Raw genomic sequence first — 23,465 nt, 5'->3', positions numbered from 1 at the left:
TGCGGACTGGGAAATGTTCTGGGTCGCCTCTGAGAATAGAATCGACATACACAGACTCATTGACTGGGTTCGTCAGGAAGTGCATAGAAGATGTTCCCACTGTGACGATTAGAACTTATCCAAACAAAGCCGTGGATAGATGGCAGCATTCGCGCAAAACTGAAAGCTAGGAACATGGACGTGTACAAACAGACCAGCTATGACCTCCGTAAGTGTTACGCCCCTGAAAAAGGGGAGAAATAATCACGAGAGTGAGCTTTAGCTCAGTAACCCATAACTACATTTATCAACCATGTCAACAAAGTATTCGAAACACATTATACAAATAACCCCAAATATATTATTAACAGCGCACATGTTCATTCACAATTAGCATAAAATGGCAGCTACTCTCAGTACGAAGCTAATCTTCGCTGCAACCAAGCAGATTTCACTCACACACGCACCTAATAACTCTCTTCAACTTAACTCTAACTTACTCAAGATGTTACTAACACATACCTTAAACTCTCTTGACATGTTAGCAAGTTATTACATTCAGATTAACTCGTTTTATATCAATAACGTACCTGAAAAAGGGGAGAAATAATCACGAGAGTGATGCAGTTGTTTCCTCACTGAAAACTTTAGGATAATGAGGAAAAAAGACTGCGATTTCCCCAGAAAGTTGGGTGGAGACCAGAGCAATCGATCTCAGGCTCATAGATTAAGAGCATTTAGTAGATCACAGATTAACACTTTTACCCTTAAATTAGGCACCACAAAGTAAAGTAGTCAATATAACGTTTACACATTCCTCTTACAATATTTACCCTTTTACACTTGACGGATTTTAACACATTTATGAATTTTATCAATCTCTATGAACTAGTACTGGATGCATGATCTTTTTAACCTTAGATATTTTAAGATCCTTACATACCATGAACTTACTAATACTTTTTAGTGTATAACAGGCTATGAATATGTCCTTTAACCTGTCACATAAGGCTATCACCTGGACGAGAAATACCTATGTCAGAATGCTGTTCATTGACTACAGATCAGCCTTCAACACCATAGTGCCCTTCAAGCTCGTCACTGATGCTCGGGGCCCTGGGTGTGAACCCCTCCCTGTGCAACCGGGTTCGGGACTTCCTGACGGGCCGAACCCCAAGTTGTGAAGGTAGGCAACAACACGTGCTCAGCCTCCTCCTGTCCTCCCTGTTCACGCACGTCTCCAAGTCAATCATCAAGTTTGCTGACGACACAACAGTGGTAGGCCTGATTACCAACAATGATGAGACGGCCTACAGGGAAGAGGTGAGAGCCCTGGCGGAGTGGTGCCAGGAAAGTAACCTCTCCCTCAACGTCAACAAAACGAAGGAGCTGATTGTGGACTTCAGGAGACAGCCGAGAGAGCACGTCCCCATCTACAACAACGGGCCGCAATGGAGTGGGTCAAAAGCTTCAAGTTCCTTGGCGTGCACATCATTGAACACCTGAAATGGTCCCTTCACACAGACGATGTGGTGAAGAAAGCCTAACAGCGCCTGGTATGGCAATTGCACCGTCAGCCCAATGCATCACCGGCGACATACTGCCTGCCCTCCAGGACGTCTACAGTACCCAGTGTCACAGGAAGGCCAAGAAGATCATCAAGGACCTCAGCCACCCTAGCCATGGCCTGTTCACCTTGCTACCATCTAGAAGATGGAGACAGTACAGGTGCATCAAAGCTGGGACCAAAAGACTGATAAACAACCTCTATCTCCAGGCCATCAGACTGTTAAACTGTCAACACTAGCCTGCCTTCGCCCAGTACCCTGCCCTGAACCTTAGTCACTGTTACTAGCCGGCTACCACCCGGTACTCTACCCTGCACCTTAAATTATACTGCCCTATGTACATAGTCATTGAACACTGGTCACTTTAATAATGTTGCATACAGGTTTTACACACTTTATATGTATATACTGTATTCTAGTCATGGCTCATCCTATATAACTACTTCTGTACATATTTTCTATTCACATACTGTCTATACACACCAGTATTTATTTATTTATTATTTATTGCTCGTTCTGATGTTTTTTTATTTCTTTACATTTAGGGGGATTATGTGTGTGTTGATTTGTATTGCTGGATATTACTGCACTTTTGGAGCTAGAAACACAAGCATTTCGCTGCATCTGCGATTAACATCTGCAAATCTGTGTAAGCAACCAATAAACTTTGATTTGATCCTAGATCAGCAATCATACTCTGAGGAACTATGAACACCAGCTCTGCTTTGTAGTCTCTCTATTCACTTTTTGGCAGTTGCTGTTGTTGCCTTATTTATTTAGTTGCCTGTTTGTGTGTTTAGCTGTAAACAGAAGCTGTATGCAGAGAAGTTGCCCAACACCAGCATCATCATACCGTTCCACAACGAGGGCTGGTCGTCCCTGCTCAGGACTGTACACAGCGTGCTCAACCGCTCCCCCCCTGAGCTCATTGCTGAGGTCATACTGGTGGACGACTTCAGCGACAAAGGTACGCTGAGACATGCATGGATCTACACCCACACACACAGGAACACACTGCGCTGACTTACTAACTGGCACTGGCATGCAAGGAATCTCAACTGGATACACACACACAATTTTTTTTTTTTTTAATGTTCCCTCAGTGTACAAGTGACTCATTTGTTTACCAGCGTGTTTGCTGAGGGCTGTCCCGCGGTCATTTATTAACGAGGCCCAAACCCAGACTGCAGCTCTAGAGCCTCCGTCAGCAGCTGAGCTCTCTTCCCAGCCCCTCTCAGCCCAGCCTTCACCACGCAGTGTTTAATTAATCTTTAATTAGCTCCTGCAGCCTCTGACACCCCAGCCTCATTGACGGATGTGTTTTCCATCTCCGTCACCGCTTAAGGAAATAATTGTTCAGTGCCTTTAAGGTAGGAGCAAACGATGGAATGACGTTGGACAAGTCACTGGTCCTCTTTTTTTAGTTTTTATAAGTAATGTTCTTCAAAACCATTACCGTATTCATTGAAATTACTAGAAATATTTTTATATACAGTATATCTTTTTTACATATAGGGACAGTTGAGACAAGATGGGAAAGGTAGGAGGAGGATTCAAACCCATGCTGACTCGCATATTAAACGTGTGCCGGGGTCAGTCAGCGGCTCTAACCGCTGGAACACACAGGCCACTAATTACTGGAAATCTTATACAGATCTTTTTTTTTATGTCATTGAGGGGACGAAGCACCTGAATCAGCCTCTGGTTACATGTGGAAGGATTAAAACCAGCAGTACTGCTGACTGGACATTGAAGACTAGTATTTGAGTAGGCCTGTTTAAGAAGAATCCTACAGTCTGTGTGGTTTGTATTCCCAAACATGGTTTAATCAGTTTGAACTATGGAGTCAATGCACGACTCTGAACTGTTACATAATGAATAGGAGGTGTATAAATTCCTGCCCACACTTTCTCCCAGAATATTTAATAATGCACTCTGGCTAAATAGAAGATAGACTATTAAGCATGCCATCTTTGTTATAGGGGAGCAGAATACGTCAGGCCATCATGTGATCTACACACTGCATTGCAAAGTACAAAGATGGTAAATGCTATAGGTCACATACTAGAGACTTTAGTGTGGGGTTGCATAGAGCCTACAGTGCTGCTGGACCACGCACACCGTACTGTATAGGTCCTTCTGGCACAGAGCTGTGGACGAGTCATATTTGCTCAGGGAAAATGAACAAATGGTTATGCCAATGCTGTCCAGGGTCTGATTCATATTCGGTCCTCTTTAAAAACAAAAAATAGCCTATAATCCATCCAGGTCCTGTGCCAGCCCTGGGTGACTCATTTGCAGCAGTGAGGCCACGGCATTCTCTCTACGCCTCCTCCCACCACCAAGTGAAACCACCCGATTTTAGTAATTTGGTGGTGATTAGCCATGGTTTGGTTACAATGGGCTTTTGCTGGTCATAGGAAATATGGAAAACAATGTAATAATATTGATGAAACATGGTAGATAGGTGTTTGTAATCATTAACAAACCTCCCGGTAGCTATGGTAATTATACCCTAGTGTACATATCAGTACACAACAAACTGCTGCGTCATCTGCTATATGTTTTCAGGCTTTTGTATCATAAGCAATGTTTGATCATTTGTATTCGTCTTTTTACCTGTCAGCTTCATTTTGTATTATTCAACCAACATTTTCTCTTCCACTTCAGTAAGTCACTGCAAAGTCCGTTTTTTGTTGTTGGACTTTTCAGTATAACTTCCATTCAGCCTATGTTTTCCGTATCGAACCGTTTCCCTCGCCCCATCACAACACCTTCAATTTGAGCATAGTGCAGAGAGCATAAACTCATGAATATGTTCTGCCCTCTGTGTTCCAGACCGAATAAACCATCTGTCTTTCAGGTGAATTTAAGAAAATGTAGGATCACAGGATTCATGATGATGATGATGCATTGCATTTTCACATGACATTGGCAATACCAAATTATTCGTCAATACCAAATTATTCGTCAGTGCACGGTAGGTGCATATGGAATTGATGTACAGTATTTGTCTGAGTGGTTCAAATGAAGAGGTCTTTGAACAACATGGGCCTCCGAGGTACAAATCAGCAAGTTGCTGTGATCAACAAACCTGTTCATTATTTATAGTTTATCAGTTTTTTCCTTTTGTGTAAGAAGAGGCCTGTACATCTACTCACTGTGCCTGCTGTAGGAACACAGATAGTTCCCCTTCATTTACCATCATCATCAACATCTCAGAAGAGCCATGCAGAGTACTTTACAGCCAGACTAATTTTCAGATTCCGTTCAGCCTGTTCTTAATGTCTCCAATCTCCCTTCCATTACTATTCCCATTATGCTGGTATTCAGGTGGGGTGTTGTCTCTTTTAAGAGATGACAGTGTCTCAGAGAACATGAGAATCACCCTGGGCTCATCAGCTCCAGTTTTAGTCTGTCTCTTTTAGAAAAGTCTGTGCTCAGACAGACTTTGCAATCAGGGACAGATGACAGGCCGTCAGATGGGGGCGGACACCAGCACTAAAATATGCGGTGCACTAAAGCAATTATCGTCAGATGCCAAATTAAGCACTTTGTCAGACAAAGCCAGGTCAACTTTGGATGCTTTTAAGCTGCTTGTTTTTACTCGTATGCCAATTGTTGCCTTTGTGATACATTTACAGTGCATTCGGACAGTATTCAGACCCCTTGACTTCTTCCACATTTTGTTACGTTACAGCCTTATTCTAAAATGGATTAAATAGTTTTTTCCTTCATCAATCTACACACAATACCCCATAATGACAAAGCAAAAACTGTTTTTTAGAAATGTTTGCAGATGTATTAAAAATAAATAACTTAAATCACATTTACATAAGTATTAAGACACATTACTCAGTACTTTTGTTGAAGCACCTTTTGCAGCGATCACAGCCTCAAGTCTTCTTGGGTATGACGCTACAAGCTTGGCACACCTGTATTTGGGGAGTTTCTCCCATTTTTCTCTGCAGATCCTCTCAAGCTTTGTCAGGTTGGATGGGGAGCGTCGCTGCACAGCTATTTTCAGGTCTCTCCAGAGATGTTCGATCGGGTTCAAGTCCGGCCTCTGGCTGGGCCACTCAAGGACATTCAGAGACTTGTCCCGAAGCCACTCCTGTGTTGTCTTGGCTGTGTGCTTAGGGTCGTTGTCCTGTTGGAAGGTGAACCTTCTCCCCAGTCTGAGGTCCTGAGCGCTATGGAGCAGGTTTTCATCAAGGATCTCTCTGTACTTTGCTCTGTTCATATTTCCCTCGATCCTGACTAGTCTCCCAGTCCCTGCCCCTGAAAAACATCCCCACAGCATGATGCTGCCACCACCATGCTTCACCGTAGATATGGTGCCAGGTTTCCTCCAGATGTGACACTTGGCATTCAGGCCAAAGAGTTACATCTGGGTTTCATCAGACCAGAGAGTCTTGTTTCTCATGGTCTGAGAGTCCTTTAGGTGCCTTTTGGCAAACTCCAAGCAGGCTGTCATGTGCCTTTTTACTGAGGAGTGGCTTCCGCCTGGAAGAAAACCAGTAGGGCACCTGCCTTAAGAACCCAGAGACAGGTCATCAAGCAAGAGCTGTACAGCTACACTCTGAGGATGGCAGCAGACAGTGAGGCTGATCCTTTGGAGTGGTGGCGAGTTCATGCATCCAACTTCCCACAATTGAGTTGTCTGACAAAGAAATACTTATGCATCCCTGCCACAAGTTCGCCCTCTGGGAGAGCATTTAGCACTGGGGGCAATGTGGTCACATGCCACAGGGCAACTTTGAAGCCAGAAACTGTCAATAGGCTGGTGTTCCTGGCACGGAACTTGTGAAGAGGGAGGCAGTGAATTGTTACATGCGGAACTGAGAAACATACAGACTGTCTGGTTAATGTTTGAAGTTCATTTGAAAAGGTTTACAACTTGAATTCATAATGACTGGTGTTATGCTGAAAAAAGACTGCACTTAAATATTTATTTAACTCATACGCCTTTGTTTATGTTTCATGTTTGCACAGGTTTACCACAGAAGTAAAACAAATAATAATTTAAAAAATGTGCAATGCCCCCTTTCTGTTTCTATAAGGTTAAAAGCAATATTTAGTCATTTATTAACTTTGAAGGGCTCATAAAATGTTAAAACATTGTTTTACAGTATATCGTGATATTATATCGTTATCACCCGGACAGTGGAAAATATTGTGATATGAATGTTTGTTCATATCGCCCACCCCTAGCTGTAAGGTAACAAAGTGGAAAAAGTCAGGTGGTCTGAATACTTTCCAAATGCACTGTATTGACTTATTTTCTCACACTAGTATGACACAGCCTAGCATGCTCTTCATTCCGATTGCATGTTGTGGAAACAAGTAGTCCACACAGTCCCCTCTCATCCCACTTCTCCCTCTCTCTATCAGGCTCATCTCCCCTCTCCCTCTCTCTATCAGGCTCATCTCCCCTCTCCCTCTCTCTATCAGGCTCATCTCCCCTCTCCCTCTCTCTATCAGGCTCATCTCCCCTCTCCCTCTCTCTATCAGGCTCATCTCCCCTCTCCCTCTCTCTATCAGGCTCATCTCCCCTCTCCCTCTCTCTCCTGTCTGTCTGTCTCTGCCACCCAGGGCCTTTGGTCCCTGACAACCTGGCATTAGAGCCCTGTGCTTGCGCTCCGTGCCCACCGTTGTCAAGCAGCGTTGGTCACTGAGCACAAGTGATTTCACGGTGCAGACAGGACAGCGCTCAGCACAGGAGGTTGTTCTGCCTGTCAGAGCCTATGCAGTATGTTGTCTAGTGGGTTGTTGGGGCCATACAGAGAGGATGACAGACAACGCTAAGGGCTCTGCCCCAAATCTTTCTGTGTGAGGTCGATCAGCTGTTCAACTGTCCCATATTGCATCATCATCTGCTTTTGTAGGGATCAGATTCGCAAAGCTCCTTAATCTACGCTTCATGGCTCAGATAGCGCTCAGGGTTTTACTTTCTCTCACAATTTCACACATTTTAAACTGTTGCTCCACTTGTCGTCATCCCCCGCAGCTCCTGTCAGAAAGGTGGGCTTGGCTTTTTCTCCAGGTTGACATAGCCACCAGGCAGGGCAGACTACTGCATTTGGGCAGGGCAGACTACTGCAAAAATAGTAATTGGAAACCATTTTTTGGGGGGGGAGGGGATTGCTAACTTCCTGCATTTCAACACATTTTTCCCTTGAGCAGAGGGAAACTTGCAGTTTTATAATGCTATTCTATACATTTTATGGTGAGGCAGAGACGATTTTGCAGTTTTAAAGCTAATTTCCTGCAATTCTACACATTTTGCCATTGCTTATGACGTGTTCATGTGCAATCTGGGGGCCCCATGACCTCCAAGTGTTTATTTTGTGGTTGGGGACCCTCTGGAGGTCAGGGGCCCCGGGAATCGTGCCCGTTCGGTAATCCGTCCCTGCCACCAGGCTGCCACACTATATTCTCCCATGATGGATGCTGTCACGCAGCTGTTTGACTGATGCCGCCATCTGGCCCTCTACCACTAGCCATTTTCATGGAGATTTCACCCTAATTTATTTAATCCGTCAAGATTGTTCCATCTCCCCCTATAAACGCCACACCAGATCCATAACCAGTCTGTGACATGGGGCTTTAGTTCCACAACGTGAGCTCATACCGGGACTTGCAATGCCACTAAAAATGGCCCTCTGTCTAAATGGGGCTTTATTTTATTGGGGAGTGTTTGACAACGCGGCACCAGGTGTTTCCATCATGGGGGTTTGTGACAGCCCCATTCGTCTAGGCGGGACTGCGGCGAAACTGCTGCGCGCACCGAGTGGCGCTCTGTGATGGAGGCTTGTCATTGGCAGATTGATTGTCCAATTACTCGCTCACTCTCGGGCCCCTGATGGGATCAATTGAGTGAACGGCTGCAATGCATCAGACCCCCCGTCCCCCTACCCGTCCTCACCCGTCCCCCACCCTGTCACATGCACCTCTCTTCCTTTCATCGTCCTCACTTTTGAGCCTCTTTCGCTCCCTTTCTCCCCTCTACTGGCACTCAATCACTTGTCATTGCTTTATGTGAACGGAGCCAGAGCACCTGATACCCTAGTTGTAGCTTTCGGTCTTAGAACTGCAGGATGATATTTCTACAGGTGTTCCCTGCAAAATTACATTGAGATAAAAACAACAAATTCAACCCAAAATGTTATTTCCAAAATATTTACTGACCTTCAAAAAAGGTACTTGCTGAAGTATTGATTTGGCAGAAGGAAGTATGGAGGCTAGCTAGAAACAATCTAAAGTATGAGAAGTAATTCAGGAGATTATCTAGCAGTAATAGCAGGGTTGTTGTGGCTAAGACGGTACAAGACATTCCCTTCTGCGTTGTCTAATAGTACATTACATCTAAACTCCCTGTCTAATCCACAGCGGTGTACACAGTCTAGTAGCATCTATCTGCCTTCCATCTCCCTGCTCCGCAGACAGTGTGTTTAGGCAGTCGGTAGAAACACTGTCCGACCTGCACTAACACATACATGTCTGGGAAGATGGCCCCTGAGATGGCCTCCATAATGCTCTGTGGCCTCCGTTCTGTCAACACCCTGTTATCGTAGCTGTGTCACCATCAGTCATATCCAACCCCAAATAAGGCTTGGGTGTCGTTCTGAACTTGTTACTCTCTCCCAATGCAACACCACTGCTGCTGTGTTGTTCTCAACATGTTTCTCTCCCCTGATGCAACACGACTGCTGCTGTGTCGTCTGATGACTTAAACCCCGGCGGCTCCTATTTTTAATCATCATTAAGCAACAGTGAATTACGGGGAGGTTTTATAATGTTTGTGTGCCCTCTCTACCAGAGACAGCTGGCAGTAGGGGTGGAGGCACTTTGAACTGTTTTATCACTCCCTGTGAAATCTGTCAAATAGAGGGAGGAAGAGATGGAGAGATAAATGGAGGGGAGAGAAGAGACGGAGTGAGAAACTTTGCAAACCGATGGAGAGAATTCAAGAGAGAAATGGAGAGTGATTTAATTTGAGAGTTGAAAAAAGACCAACTGCAATATTAGGAAGGTGTCCTTAATGTTTTGTACACTCTGTGTATAGAGCGAGAGAGGGAGACCAGAGAGGTGATGGAGAGAACAGAGGGCTAATTGGCAGTGCACTGCCATGCTTTGTGATGAGTGATAATCAGGCCAGGCTGTGTGCATTAATCACACTGTGGTGATGTTGTAAGCAGATGCCCTGAAGATGGGCAGCCCAGCTCTTGCCACCCAGCGTTATTAAAACCACTTCGCCTGTCTGTCTGATGCCTGCCTCATGCCTCCTTGCTTCGGCTAATTATCAGGCTTAGTCTCTCACATGGGGGGGGAATTGTCTCACTCTTCATTTGGATGTAATTGAATTTTCCCCAGCACATACTGTAGATGGGATGTACACTACCGGTCAAAAGTTTTAGAACACCTACTACATTGTAGAATAATAGTGAAGACATCAAAATGATGAAATAACACACATGGAATCATGTAGTAACCAAAAACGTGTTAAACAAATCTAAATGTATTTTATATTTACATTTACGTCATTTAGCAGACGCTCTTATCCAGAGATTCTTCAAATAGCCACCGTTTGCCTTGATGAAAGCTTTGCACACTCTTGGCATTCTCTCAACCAGCTTCATGAGGTAGTCACCTGGAATGCATTTCAATTAACAGGTGTGCCTTCTTAAAAGTTAATTTGTGGAATTTCTTTATTTCTTAATGCGTTTGAGCCAATCAGTTGTGTTGTGACAAGGTAGGGGGGGGTATATAGAAGATAGCCCTATTTGGTAAAGACCAAGTCCATATTATGGCAAGAACAGCTCAAATAAGCAAAGAGAAACGACAGTCCATCATTACTTTAAGACATGAAGGTCAGTCAATCCGTAACATTTCAAGAACTTTGAATGTTTCTTCAAGTGCTGTCGCAAAAACCATCAAGCGCTATGATGAAACTGGCTCTCATGAGGACCGCCACAGGAATGGAAGACCCAGAGTTACCTCTGCTGCAGAGGATAAGTTACCAGCCTCAGATATTGCAGCCAAAATAAAAGTAATAACATATTTTGATTTTGTTTAATACTTTTTTGGTTACTACATGATTCCAAATGTGTTATTTCATAGTTTTGATGTCTTCACTATTATTCTACAATGTAGAAAATATTAAAAAATATAGAAAAACCCTTGAATGAGTAGGTGTTCTAAAACTTTTGACCGGTAGTGTACATCCCACACTCAATGCACAGTAGCTGTACCTTACCTATAGCTACACCTTCTATCCTTCTCTATTCCTTCTCTATATCCTTGCCTTTTCCCTCTATTCTTCCCTATACCCTCTATTGTTCCCTCTTTTTCTACCCTATCTAACCTATACAAGGTCACTGTTTGTCTGGCCCAAGCGTTGCAAGGGAGGTGATGGTGGACGTTCATAGACACCTGTTTGCTAGATGGAGTGAAGCCGTATTCATTGCTGCCATTTTACGGACAGTTGTGTCTTTAAAGCAGTTAACCACATATTATCTAATTAATCTCAAGTTGTGTGAAGGAATGAAGGCTTTTTACCGTTGGGTTATTTATTAGCCCCTTTGTATTTTTGAAGAGCTCTTTCAGGGGGCTGCTAGCCTCGGCTGCTGTGTTTACGCATGCAGGTCATATTTAGTCGATGGCGTGAGCATGTTTTCACTAAGCGGTTATTCTTTGTCTTTTAATTAGAGTTTATTTTGGGGCAAGGCTCATTCACCGTGGCTCATTAACATCTGTAATGGTAGAAATAAGTGTTGAGGCGTTAGATTGGCTTAATGGGGGCATTGTTATCATTCTAACTAACCATTATGCTCCTTGCATAAAGAGCGAGCGAGTGAGAGAGAGGGTGAGCGAGACAAAGATATGTTTTTTTATTCTATTTTAATAGCCCTACCCTGGGGAGCAGAAGGCCCGTTTCCTGTTGTTCTGCTAATGGGAGCAGTTCTGGGTAGAGGGAGGCTTCAATCAGAGGACCAGCCGAGTGGTTAGAGCAGCCCGCTGGTGACCCTAAGGATGTTGGCTTCACTGTTCACTCTTTGGAGGGGAACAGCTGTCCTACCCCTACAGCAAAGTACTTTGCCTCAAATGCCCCAGTTTAAAAACTCTGACTTCGTAATGAGTTTGGATGGAAAAGGTTTTTTTTTTTTTTTAAGCGCTAAGGAGGTTAAGTTGCCCTGGAAGAAGGGAGGCAGATCTCTGCTAAACAAATAAATGATATAATGCACTAGAACGCAGCCATCTTCCCCACTACTCCGCTCAGAGTATGGGCTCATGAATATTTCATAGACACATTTTTCTCTTAGCAGGAAATTATATTTAGAAAATGAACAAACAACAGGGATTTGATTATCTCAACTGGTTTAATCTCTGAGCGCTAGCGGAGATTCAAAACTTTGGTACTTTGCAGCTTCAGAGGCTCAGAGTTGTGGAGCTCCTCAGACGTTTTAGCCATGCGTGAGACTGAAAATGTAGGAATGTATGTGTGAATGAATAAACCGATGTTAGCGACATTGCAAAAGTGGCCGACTGTGAAGGGTAACAGGGCCAGGAAGTGTTTTGGTTCCTATGCAACCATTTGCCGTTTAACCATTCCAGTTAGAAATGCAGCTCATCAGTTATCAGCCCGTTTTCTATAATTTATTGTACGTCTGTGTGCAGTCAGTGCTCATCAGTAAAATATCTTATCATACCCCACTACCTGTTTACTCCTGGTGTATTTCCCTCAGTACAGGGGTCATCCAATTCCTTTGGACAGAATATAGGATGCTTTTCATACTCTCCCAAGCCCATCATCTTTATATAACTTTTAATGGTAGCCACACACAAAATCCTTCAAATCATTGCAGCATGCTAACGGAGAGGGGAGTGTGATGAAGTTCTAGGGATGGGCATTGGACATTTCTTGGCTGTTCGAGTACTCCATGATAAACTTTTTTATAACAAGGCCCGCACTGGAAATACATTTGCGCATTTACCTATAGGCCTATGCCAACAGTGCATGACAATGCCTAATTTATCATAACCATTACAGATAACAAATCCTAATTTCTAAATTGCCCCATATACACGCACTGTCAACTGTGGGACCTTATATAGACAGTTGAGTGCCTTTCCAAATCATGTCCGTCAATTTAATTTACCACTGGTGGACTCCAAGTTGTAACACCTCAATGATGATCAATGGAAACATGATGCACCTGAGCTCAATTTCAAGTCTCATAGCAAAGGGTCTGAATACTTATGTAAATATGGTATTTATGTTTATAATTTTTTTTTAATTTGCAAACATTTCTAAAAACCTGTTTTCCCTTTGTCATTATGGGGTATTGTGTGTACACTACCGGTCAAAAGTTTTAGAACACCTACTCAATCAAGGGTTTTTCTTTATTTTTACTATTTTCTACATTGAGAATAATAGTGAAGACATCAAAACTATGAAATAACACATATAGAATAATGTAGTAACCAAAAAGGTGTTAAACAAATCAAAATAGATTTGAGATTCTTCAAATTGCCACCCTTTGCCTTGATGACAGCTTTGCACACTGCATCAGATGACCTACATGATTCCATATGTGTTATTTCATAGTTTTGATGTCTTCACTATTATTCTACAATGTAGAAAATAGTAAAAATAAAGAAAAACCCTTGAATGAGTAGGTGTTCTAAATCTTTTGACCGGTAGTGTAGAATGAGGACATTTCTGTTTATTTAATCCATTTTAGAATAAGGCTGTAATGTAACAAAATGTGGAAAAAGTGAAGGGATCTGAATACTTTCCGAAGTCAATCAAAAGGCAAGTGCCATTTAAGATTAATTTATTGAAACCGTAATATCAACTGGTTACATTATGGAAAACAATCTTCCAAAAGGCAGTAACCTCGGTAGAGGCGCTTGCTTGTAGAAGCCAATTACATATCCTTGCTTTGTTAATTTAGCAGACAAGACGCTTATTTCCCTAGCCCTTATCACAGTCAAGATACCTATTTTATAGTAAAATAACATGTCATATAACAGAATAAAATATATTTTTTCAAAATGTAAAAAGATGCCATTGCGAAGTGATTCGCATCTCGCGGCTGGAAGAGTTATTCTCAAAGAGTGATAATTTGAAACGGGGCTCAATTTGGCGAGTTGAAATACAATTTTGTCAAGTATACAAAACAAAACCTGTCTTTTCGATATACAGACGTTCGATTTAGTTTACTCTGCCTGTTCTTGTGAATTTATTTAATGGATTAACAATTCCACATTGTACACTGCATGGCCACATCTGTTTAGTGAGTAGGCCTAGGCTTAATGATTCTAATGAAAATGTGCTCTTTGTCTTTATCAAACGAGTGTTTTTGTGTATTTTCAGTGTAGGACCTGTCTATGTTTAGGGGGGTTATAGCCTAGGCTAACCAATTCTAAATGGCACTAGCAGTTTGCAAAGTAGCCTAGGCACAAAGTAGATGGGACACAATTATTCCAAAACCGCAGCTTGTTGTTGGAACACATATTTCCCTACTTCAATCAACCAGTCCATTTTGAATTTGCAAAGAATGTAGCTTGTGTATCAGTTAGAGATGTTTTTATAGGCATTTATTTCTGTAGGCCTAATGGAAGCTTATGTGCTCACTCAGCACGTGCGTGTGTGTGTGTGTGTGTATATGTATGTACGGAGCGGTCCTAATGCAATTGAGTGAATGAGACACGGAGGGGAAATGGAATTTAGGGAGAAGAACTGTGTGATGCTTGGCTTGGTTTCTTTTTTTGTTGTGCCATGCAAATGCACATGTACAAATGGAACACTAGAGTCAAAGCAAATTATGGTTGTCTTCAAGACAATTTTTTTAATCGAGCCTTGACGTCCGTTCGAGTACTCGATTGCTCATGCCCATCCCTATGAAGTTCACAAGGGCACTTGAATATTTTGCCTGAGGAATAAATTCCCGGGCCCGCTGCAGTCTTTGGTGTGCTGCCAAGCGTCTGGGAATGAATCCACCACCTCAGACAGGTCCTCCCTGGGCCTTATTGCCTCCACTGTAATTGGTGGCTAAATGAATAAAAAAGTGCATTAGGACGACATGGCTGTGGGACCAGAGGTTGTCTCTGCTACTGATCATGTGTCCACGAATGTACTGTACCATCCCTCGGTCTCTCCTATTCCGAGACTCCATAACGCAGCAAATTAAATCCGAACACTTTACACTGCAAACTCACTGGAGTACCTGTACTCTGAGTTAATGGAACTACTAGATTTGTTTTTGTTAGTTTATGCTTCATGGTCATGAACTTAGTAACTACTTTTAAATGAAAGATTCACCCATTTTAAATGTTATATTGTTTTTGTGCGTCTCTGAGTGATGTTCTATCGATTCCCGGGGTCATCTGATGTTTTCATGGGTGTCTGAGCTGTTGCTGTTCAAGCAGGCAGAAATGTGCCCGGTATGACATAGCATTGCAATAAAGCTGCTCTCACTACACTGGAAGTTAATAGGAATACGTCTTTTAGATCGCGAAAATGTCTTCTCATACATGTCATTTCAATACTGCCCAATGTCATAACGCAGGAAGTTGTCTTCTCTCGAATTAGCCATTGATTATATTTTTTGCCGTATTCCTACCTCGAGAAATGTGTAATTTAAGAGGGTCCACCACATTTCTCCTATTTGTCTGCCTCTTCAGTCCAGGGTGCATTGCATGGTGCTGTTGCGAATGTCAGACTCCACTCTGCGAGGCACATCGATCTGCTGGTTGAACATGGTGAGATTGTAGACTCCTAAATTGATAGTGCAGTTTGTTTAGGCGATTTTACAGCTAACTAGCTACTTCACATGCTGATATTGACTTTGTTATTATTGTGTGTAGTACGTTTGCTAGCTAGCTACTTAGCTAGCCAGCCAGCCAGCCCATAGCGAGAGCATTGCATTGTGGGTTTAGTTGTCGACTTGAGCTGCAACAGATTTCCACAACGATTTTCACATATTGCTACCAACCTTATTATAAGGACAAAATTAAACATTTGTTCACAAAAAGAATTCTCAGTGTTATTTAACACTGTAAATTATAGGAATTTGTGGTTTGGGGTGAATTTTTCCTTTAAGTTACTGGTAAGAGTGTTTACTGATTTTGTCACTTGACCTTTTTATTGCTATTTGTTAGGTAAGGAAAACGGTCATCAGCACACAATGCACATTGCTTCTGTGTATTGAAAAGTTATTTTAAAAAGGGTAGGTCTGTTTAAGTGCACAACATAAATGCATCTGGCATATCAAGGTTGTGTGTGACTGTTGTAGCTAAGGCTACACTTGAATCAAGGGGTCCTTTTATAGACTTGACATTACATTACCGACCTTTGATATGCTGAAAGAAACCAATAGAAAGAAACTTAATTAGCAATATATTAATCAATGTGAATGTTTTGCCGTTTGGAGCCTTACATAGTTGCTGCTGCTTGCGTGACTCACTTCTCTCTTGTGGTTTTCATTCAATTAGGTCTAAAGTTTTGGAAAATGTGACATGTTCCCCCAAGCAGAAATGTATTTGAGGCGCCTGGTTGTAAATGCCTCTTCTGTACCGTAAAATGATTCCCGTTGATGATGTCACAGCCCCAATCATCTCCCTTGTCCCACATTTAATAAAGACTCATGTGTTTGCTGAGCGGGGTGCTGCTCATTCCACTGATTAATTGCCTTCCCTGTTTAAGTAAACCGGATGAGTCGTCGGGATAATTTATGCAGGTGAAATTAACCAGTCATAATTTGACGCCATAACCTTTTACCTCGCAGTCACTCCACAATGCAAATGTTCGCTGTTTAATCACGGGACGTCCAGGGGACCATGATGTAAATTTCCTGTCAGCGTGCTTCAGTCGGAATTAGCCAAAATCTCATAATGGTCAATTCATTACCTGTGATTTATTACTGGTGCATATGGGGGACCTACCCTGAGCCCTTGCCTTCCTGAGTTAAGCAACCCCCATAGCCCTTGTTCCAATGTCAAAGCAGAGCTCAATCTGGAATATTATAACAGCCTAGTAGGTAGCTAAACCAAATGTAAATGTAGTGGAGAATTGAGTGTTGACCTCTAACTGTTAGATGTTGCTTTGCCCACCATATGGTGTTATTCTTTCTCCCTGACCTTTATCTGTTGTTGCTGTGTTTTTCTACCAGAGCCAAGGCATTTCACTGGCTGATCGTGGGGGTTGTGTAACAGATGGGAACTTGAGGATATTTGTGATTTAGATTTTTTGATACTGTGACCCAGGGAGATGGTTTTTAATTTGGTCAGTGCATGTTCCCTAAAGAGCCGACAGTGGACAGTCTCCTCACTAGCCACAACACATCCCGACAAAGAGAGTGCGGGGGAGGTAAAAGAGAGAGAGCGCGAGAGAGAATGAGTGACAGTGAAAGAATGAGAGATGGCGAGAGAGGTGGAGAGAGAGAGATGGAGAAAGAGACTGAGGGAGGGAGGGAGGAAAAGGTAGCGAAACGAGAGGGAGAGACAGACTGAGAGACCTGGCCTCAGGTTGGTAGCCATTGGACCATTCAGGAAATATTTTCTAGTGGCCCAGCTGTCACTTTGGATCAGGTCTAGCCCCCTAGAGCATTCGGCAGCCAAAAAGACAAGCCCCGACCAGTGAGAAATCAGAAGGAGGGTTAAGCACATTTTGTGAGCCACTTTTAGTAGCCCAGCAACAGCTTTAGAAAAAGTTTTGAAAGGGTCATTGCTTTTCTCCCGATCTTCAGAATCCAATTTGTGGCTGCCAGGGAGGGGAGGCCAGTGACAAACTCCCATTTGTAACGCATGGCCCCTTTTGCCTAGTGTCTGGGAGGAGCAGCCCAGGTTATATTTTGTTAATGGCCAGTAATTTTTTGGGGAGAGGCTCGTTTTGTTCCACAGGGTCCTAATGAGATTGTTCTGTTTGGCCGGTCCATTTATCAGGCAGCGGCGAGGCATGGAAATGGTCCCCCGGGCATTGCCTTCCCCTCTGCAATTCTTTACATTGTATTACTTTTCTATTAGAAATGATTCGGGGGCACTTCTTCCAATTCCAGCCTGACGGCCGACACATGCCTAATGTGATGCATGATCATTTGTCCCAACTGCTGCTACCTCTGCGTTTGAATGCATCTTGCTTTAGCGCTGACAGTTAAAATGACGTTCACCTGATTGTGGGCAGTTTGGTGGTGAGCAGTGGAGGTCTCTCTCATTCCCTCCTTTGTTAAGCTCAGCCATTGTGTCCTGCTGTAAAAGGTTGTCTGTTAAAGGGGCCTCTTGCTTTGTGTTTATATTGTACACGGCGCAAGGCAAGGCCATTGAATGAAAGGTGAGGAGTGTTCCGTACACACTGAGTGATTCCTAGGGCTATCACTGACAAAAAAATCTTGGTTGACAGAGTCGTCTGTTCTTTCGACCAATCGATTGTTCGAAATTGAAGAACAAGTATTTTTCCTTATAGACACACCCTATGTGTTTTGAATAAAATCAACTATATGCACTGAGCTTGTTTGATGCTTTAAATGCACTGTTTGATTAAATAATTAAGACACACAAATGACTTGTGGGAGCTCGATGGCCACGCTGTTTTACAGCAAGTGCCTGTGTGACTGGCGCACGTTGTCTCTCTCTCTCCTCCCTGCTGCAGCGAAAAGGCACCACAGCACAGCAAGTGTTTATTGCGCTGTCCCTGCTGAAGCTGCAACATCATTTCAGCCATTTAGTTTCTTACTTGTTTCTCTGTCTGAAAAGTTCTGTTACTGAAATCCCTCATTTGTTTAGGAAAAACATTCCCTATTCCCTCAACCCTTGCTCTCTTTACGTGAAACATGTCAGCATCGCATGCATGTGACCAATAGGGCCTGACCTATAGCCTATCAAATGAAATTTAATTTGTCACATACACGTGTTTAGCAGATGTTATTGCGGGTGTCGCGAAATGCAATCTCATAATCAAATCAATAAATTGGTTATAACAAACTCAGAACACCGTAACACGTGACAGCAAAATGGATGTGGAGGAAGTGAAATAGAAACTCGAAGCGGGCGAATGTTTACTGGTTGCTAAGGGGAGAAAGGGGAAGTCACATCAGTGTGCTGTGAAAAAGTATTTTTCCCCCTTTCTGATTTTCTCTATTTTTGCATATTTTTTTATACTGAATGTTATCAGATCTTCAACCAAAACCTAATATTAGATAAAGGGAACCTGAGTTTACAAATAACAAAGAAATATATATACCTATTTTATTTATTTAATTAACAAAGTTATGCAACACCCAATTCCCCTGTGTGAAAAAGTAATTGCCCCCTTACACTCAATAACTGGTTGTGCCACCTTTAGCTGCAATGACTGCAAACAAATGCTTCCTGTAGTTGTTGATCAGTCTCTTACATCGCTGTGGGGGAATTTTGGCCCAGTCTTGCATGCAGAACTGCTTTAACTCAGCGACATTTGTGGGTTTTCAAGCATGAACTGCTCGTTTCAGTCCTGCCACATCTCAATTGGGATTAGGTCTGGCCATTCCAAAATGTAAAATGTGGTGCTTTTTAATCATTTTCATGTAGACTTGATTGTGTGTTTTGGATCATTGTCTTGCTGCATGACCCAGCTGCGCTTAAGCTTCAGTTCACAGACAGATGGCCTGTCATTCTCCTGTAGAATTATCTGATACAGAGCATAATTCATGGTTCCTTCTATTAAGGCAAGTCGTCCAGGTCCTTAGGCAGCGAAGCATCCCCAAACCATCACAATACCACCAACATCCTTGACCGTTGGTTGGTATGAGGTTCTTACTGTGGAATGCAGTTTGATGCCAGACATACAGTGGGGGAAAAAAGTATTTAGTCAGCCAACAATTGTGCAAGTTCTCCCACTTAAAAAGATGAGAGAGGCCTGTAATTTTCATCATAGGTACACGTCAACTATGACAGACAAAATGAGAAAAAAAAATCCTGAAAATCACATTGTAGGATTTTTAATGAATTTATTTGCAAATTATGGTGGAAAATAAATAAGTATTTGGTCAATAACAAAAGTTTCTCAATACTTTGTTATATACCCCCTTTGTTGGCAATGACACAGGTCAAACGTTTTCTGTAAGTCTTCACAAGGTTTTCACACACTGTTGCTGGTATTTTGGCCCATTCCTCCATGCAGATCTCCTCTAGAGCAGTGATGTTTTGGGGCTGTCGCTGGGCAACGCGGACTTTCAACTCCCTCCAAAGATTTTCTATGGGGTTGAGATCTGGAGACTGGCTAGGCCACTCCAGGACCTTGAAATGCTTCTTACAAAGCCACTCCTTCGTTGCCCGGGCGGTGTGTTTGGGATCATTGTCATGCTGAAAGACCCAGCCACGTTTCATCTTCAATGCCCTTGCTGATGGAAGGAGGTTTTCACTCAAAATCTCATGATACATGGCCCCATTCATTCTTTCCTTTACACGGATCAGTCGTCCTGGTCCCTTTGCAGAAAAAGAGCCCCAAAGCATGATGTTTCCACCCCCATGCTTCACAGTAGGTATGGTGTTCTTTGGATGCAACTCAGCATTCTTTGTCCTCCAAACACGACGAGTTGAGTTTTTGCCAAAAAGTTCTATTTCGGTTTCATCTGACCATATGACATTCTCCCAATCCTCTTCTGGATCATCCAAATGCACTCTAGCAAACTTCAGACGGGCCTGGACATGTACTGGCTTAAGCAGGGGGACACGTCTGGCACTGCAGGATTTGAGTCCCTGGCGGCGTAGTGTGTTACTGATGGTAGGCTTTGTTACTTTGGTCCCAGCTCTCTGCATTCTCATTCACTAGGTCCCCCCGTGTGGTTCTGGGATTTTTGCTCACCGTTCTTGTGATCATTTTGACCCCACAGGGTGAGATCTTGCGTGGAGCCCCAGATCGAGGGAGATTATCAGTGGTCTTGTATGTCTTCCATTCCCTAATAATTGCTCCCACAGTTGATTTCTTCAAACCAAGCTGCTTACCTATTGCAGATTCAGTCTTCCCAGCCAGGTGCAGGTCTACAATTTTGTTTCTGGTGTCCTTTGACAGCTCTTTGGTCTTGGCCATAGTGGAGTTTGGAGTGTGACTGTTTGAGGTTGTGGACAGGTGTCTTTTATACTGATAACAAGTTCAAACAGGTGCCATTAATACAGGTAACGAGTGAAGGACAGAGGAGCCTCTTAAAGAAGAAGTTACAGGTCTGTGAGAGCCAGAAATCTTGCTTGTTTGTAGGTGACCAAATACTTATTTTCCACCATAATATGCAAATTAATTCATTAAAAATCCTACAATGTGATTTTTTGGAAAAAAATTGGTGGCTGACTAAATACTTTTTTTCCCCACTGTAATGGGGCCCATCTTGTCCAAAACGTTGACTGAAGTTTGCCAAAAAAGCATCTGGAAGCACCTGGGTGATCATCAAGACTCTTGGAAGAATGTTCTATGGACAGATGAGTCAAAAGTAATACTTTTTGGACGACATGGGTGCTGTAAAAAATTATAATAATCTGCCCGTTTGGAACAGTGTAAACAACACTAAATAGATTATACGTAATACCAGAGGCTGTTCTAATCAAAAAATTGTAAAGCCTTTATTACAGCAAATCAGTAGCCTATTAAACAAACACTCAAACAGGCAACAGAAGCAGGATCTTTTGATTTGTTTAAGACTTTTTTGGTTACTACATGATTCCAGGTGTGTTATTTCATAGTTTTAATGTCTTCGCTATTATTCTACAATGTGGATTTTTTTTAAAATATGAATGAGTAGGTGTTCTAAAACTTTTGACCGGTAGTGTATGTGGATGACTTATAAAGCCAGGCACATTTTAATAGTTAGGCTATTGATTATAGACCTAATTTAAGTTGGGGTTGTTCCAAAATGTTCTGCTGCCTCCGCCACATTGTTCTCAACACCAATATGCTGGTTAACTTTGCTATTATGCACATAGCAACATAGAGAAAGGCGCCAATTCATAGGCGCACTGAAGATTACTGTATGTTTCAGAACCGCGTTCTCCTTATTAGTGTTGCACCATTATTTGTATATAATAATATGTCTTAGTGATGGACTGCGCCATCCCTCTGGCCTCCGCAATGGATTAGTCCATTGAGACAGGCGTGAATCAGACAGGTGTCTTGTGCACCATAAAAAATTAAAACATGTATTTGCGACTGCTCGACTAAAGAAATCTTGGTTGACCAAAAGCCTGTCGATCAAACAATCGACCAGTCGACTAAATGGGATCAGCCCTAGTGATTACAGTTAACTTCTATTCACAATCAACAGGACCTGGGCGAACCCTTTATATGAGCAGCCTCATTGAACTTAAGTCTATATATAAACACTTTACAAAACGAAATGACTCAAGATCCCTCTCAGGTAAGAATGTGTGTAGTAAAACAACTTATAAAGGCAATGAACCTGCCATACACCCAGTATTCCAAGAAATAAAGGGTAGATATAGAGACGGAAGTTTCAAGTTTTATTAGTCGTATTTACGGGATACGCATGGTATCCATCAAGACAATTCAACATCAATAATAAAATATAAGAATATGAACATAACATTTATGGCAATAGAATAATACATTTTAGCTTAAGTATAATATAGGAAGACACACAATTTATAGTCCAATATTTACATGTGTATTGGGGAAGGGGGTTGGGGGGCAAGTGTATAAATTGAGCAGTATAATAAGAGTCTGGTAGCTGTGTGTGTGTGTATGTGTGTGAAGCATAAATGTTTATGAGGGCATGCGTGAGTGAGATTCAGAGCAGGTTGTCAGTCCAGTTCAAGTGTTCAGCAGTCTGATGGCTTGTAGATACCAACAGGCTCAGAGACAGTTTCTATCAGACCTCATGCTCCGATACCGTCTGCCCGATGGTAAGGGAGAGAACAGCTTGTGGCAGGTGTGTGTGGGGTCTTTGATGCTTTGTGCCTTCCTCAGGCACTGTTTCCAGTAGATGTCCTGGATGGGTGGGAGTACGGTCCCAGTGATGTATTGGGCTGTCTTCACCACCTGCTGGAGGGCCTTGCATTTGTGGATGGAGCAATTCCCGTACCAGGCCGTGATGCAACCGGTCAGGATGCTCTCGATGGTGCAGCGGTATTTGGAGAGGCCCCGGGGCAGCATGCCGAATTTCTTCAGCCGCCTTAGGAAGTAGAGATGCTGTTGCGCCTTATTGACAAGAGTGGTGGTGTTGGTCCTTGACAGGTCCTCGGTGATGTGGACGCCGAGGAACTTAAAACTTGTGACTCTCTCTACTGCAGTCCTGTATGTGTATCGGGGCATGTTCCCTCCTCTACTTCCTGAAGTTCACAATCAACTCCTTTGTTTTGCTGACGTTGAGGGAGAGGTTGTTGTCATGAAAGCACAATGCCAGTTCACTTACCTCCTCCCTATAGACTGACTCGATGTTGTTGGTTATCAGGCCTACAACCATGGTGTCATCAGCAAACTTGATGTTGGTGTCGCGCAAAGCCACGCAGTCGTGGGTGAACAGGACGTACAGTAGAGGACTGAGGACACACCCCAGGGGGGTCCCTGTGTTAAGAGTCAGTGTGGAGGAGGTGGTGTTGCCAATCCTCACAGCCTGTGGTCTGCCCGTCAGGAAGTCCAGGATCCAGTTGCAGAGGGTGGTGTCCAGACCCAGGGCTCTGAGCTTGGTGTCGAGCTAAGAGGGAACAATAGTGTTGAATGCTGAACTGTAGTCGATGAACAGCATTCTTACATAATAGTTCCTCTTGTCCGGATGTTTTACGGCCGTGTGAATAGCGGTGGAAATGGCATCTTCCATGGATCTGTTGGAGTAGTAGGCAAATTGAAGTGGGTCCAGTGTGCCTGGCATGCTGGCCTTTATGTGGGCCATGACCAGTCTCTCGAAGACCTTCATGATGACAGAGGTGAGC

At 43.0% G+C, this 23,465-nt stretch overlaps 1 protein-coding gene across 1 annotated transcript in view; it reads left to right on the top strand.

The window, feature by feature from the left end:
* The window catches only part of LOC121573529 (polypeptide N-acetylgalactosaminyltransferase 10), a 115,163-nt gene that overhangs the window by 66,028 nt on the left and 25,670 nt on the right, over nt 1-23,465 (top strand). The window contains exon 4 of the mRNA XM_041885591.2: nt 2,348-2,514. Within this exon, the coding sequence (XP_041741525.1) occupies nt 2,348-2,514 (167 nt within the window). The remainder of the gene's footprint in view (nt 1-2,347; nt 2,515-23,465) is intronic.

This window comes from Coregonus clupeaformis, chromosome 9, assembly GCF_020615455.1.
Source record: "Coregonus clupeaformis isolate EN_2021a chromosome 9, ASM2061545v1, whole genome shotgun sequence".
Taxonomy (NCBI): domain Eukaryota; kingdom Metazoa; phylum Chordata; class Actinopteri; order Salmoniformes; family Salmonidae; genus Coregonus; species Coregonus clupeaformis.
This window is presented reverse-complemented; position numbering and strand designations above follow the sequence as displayed.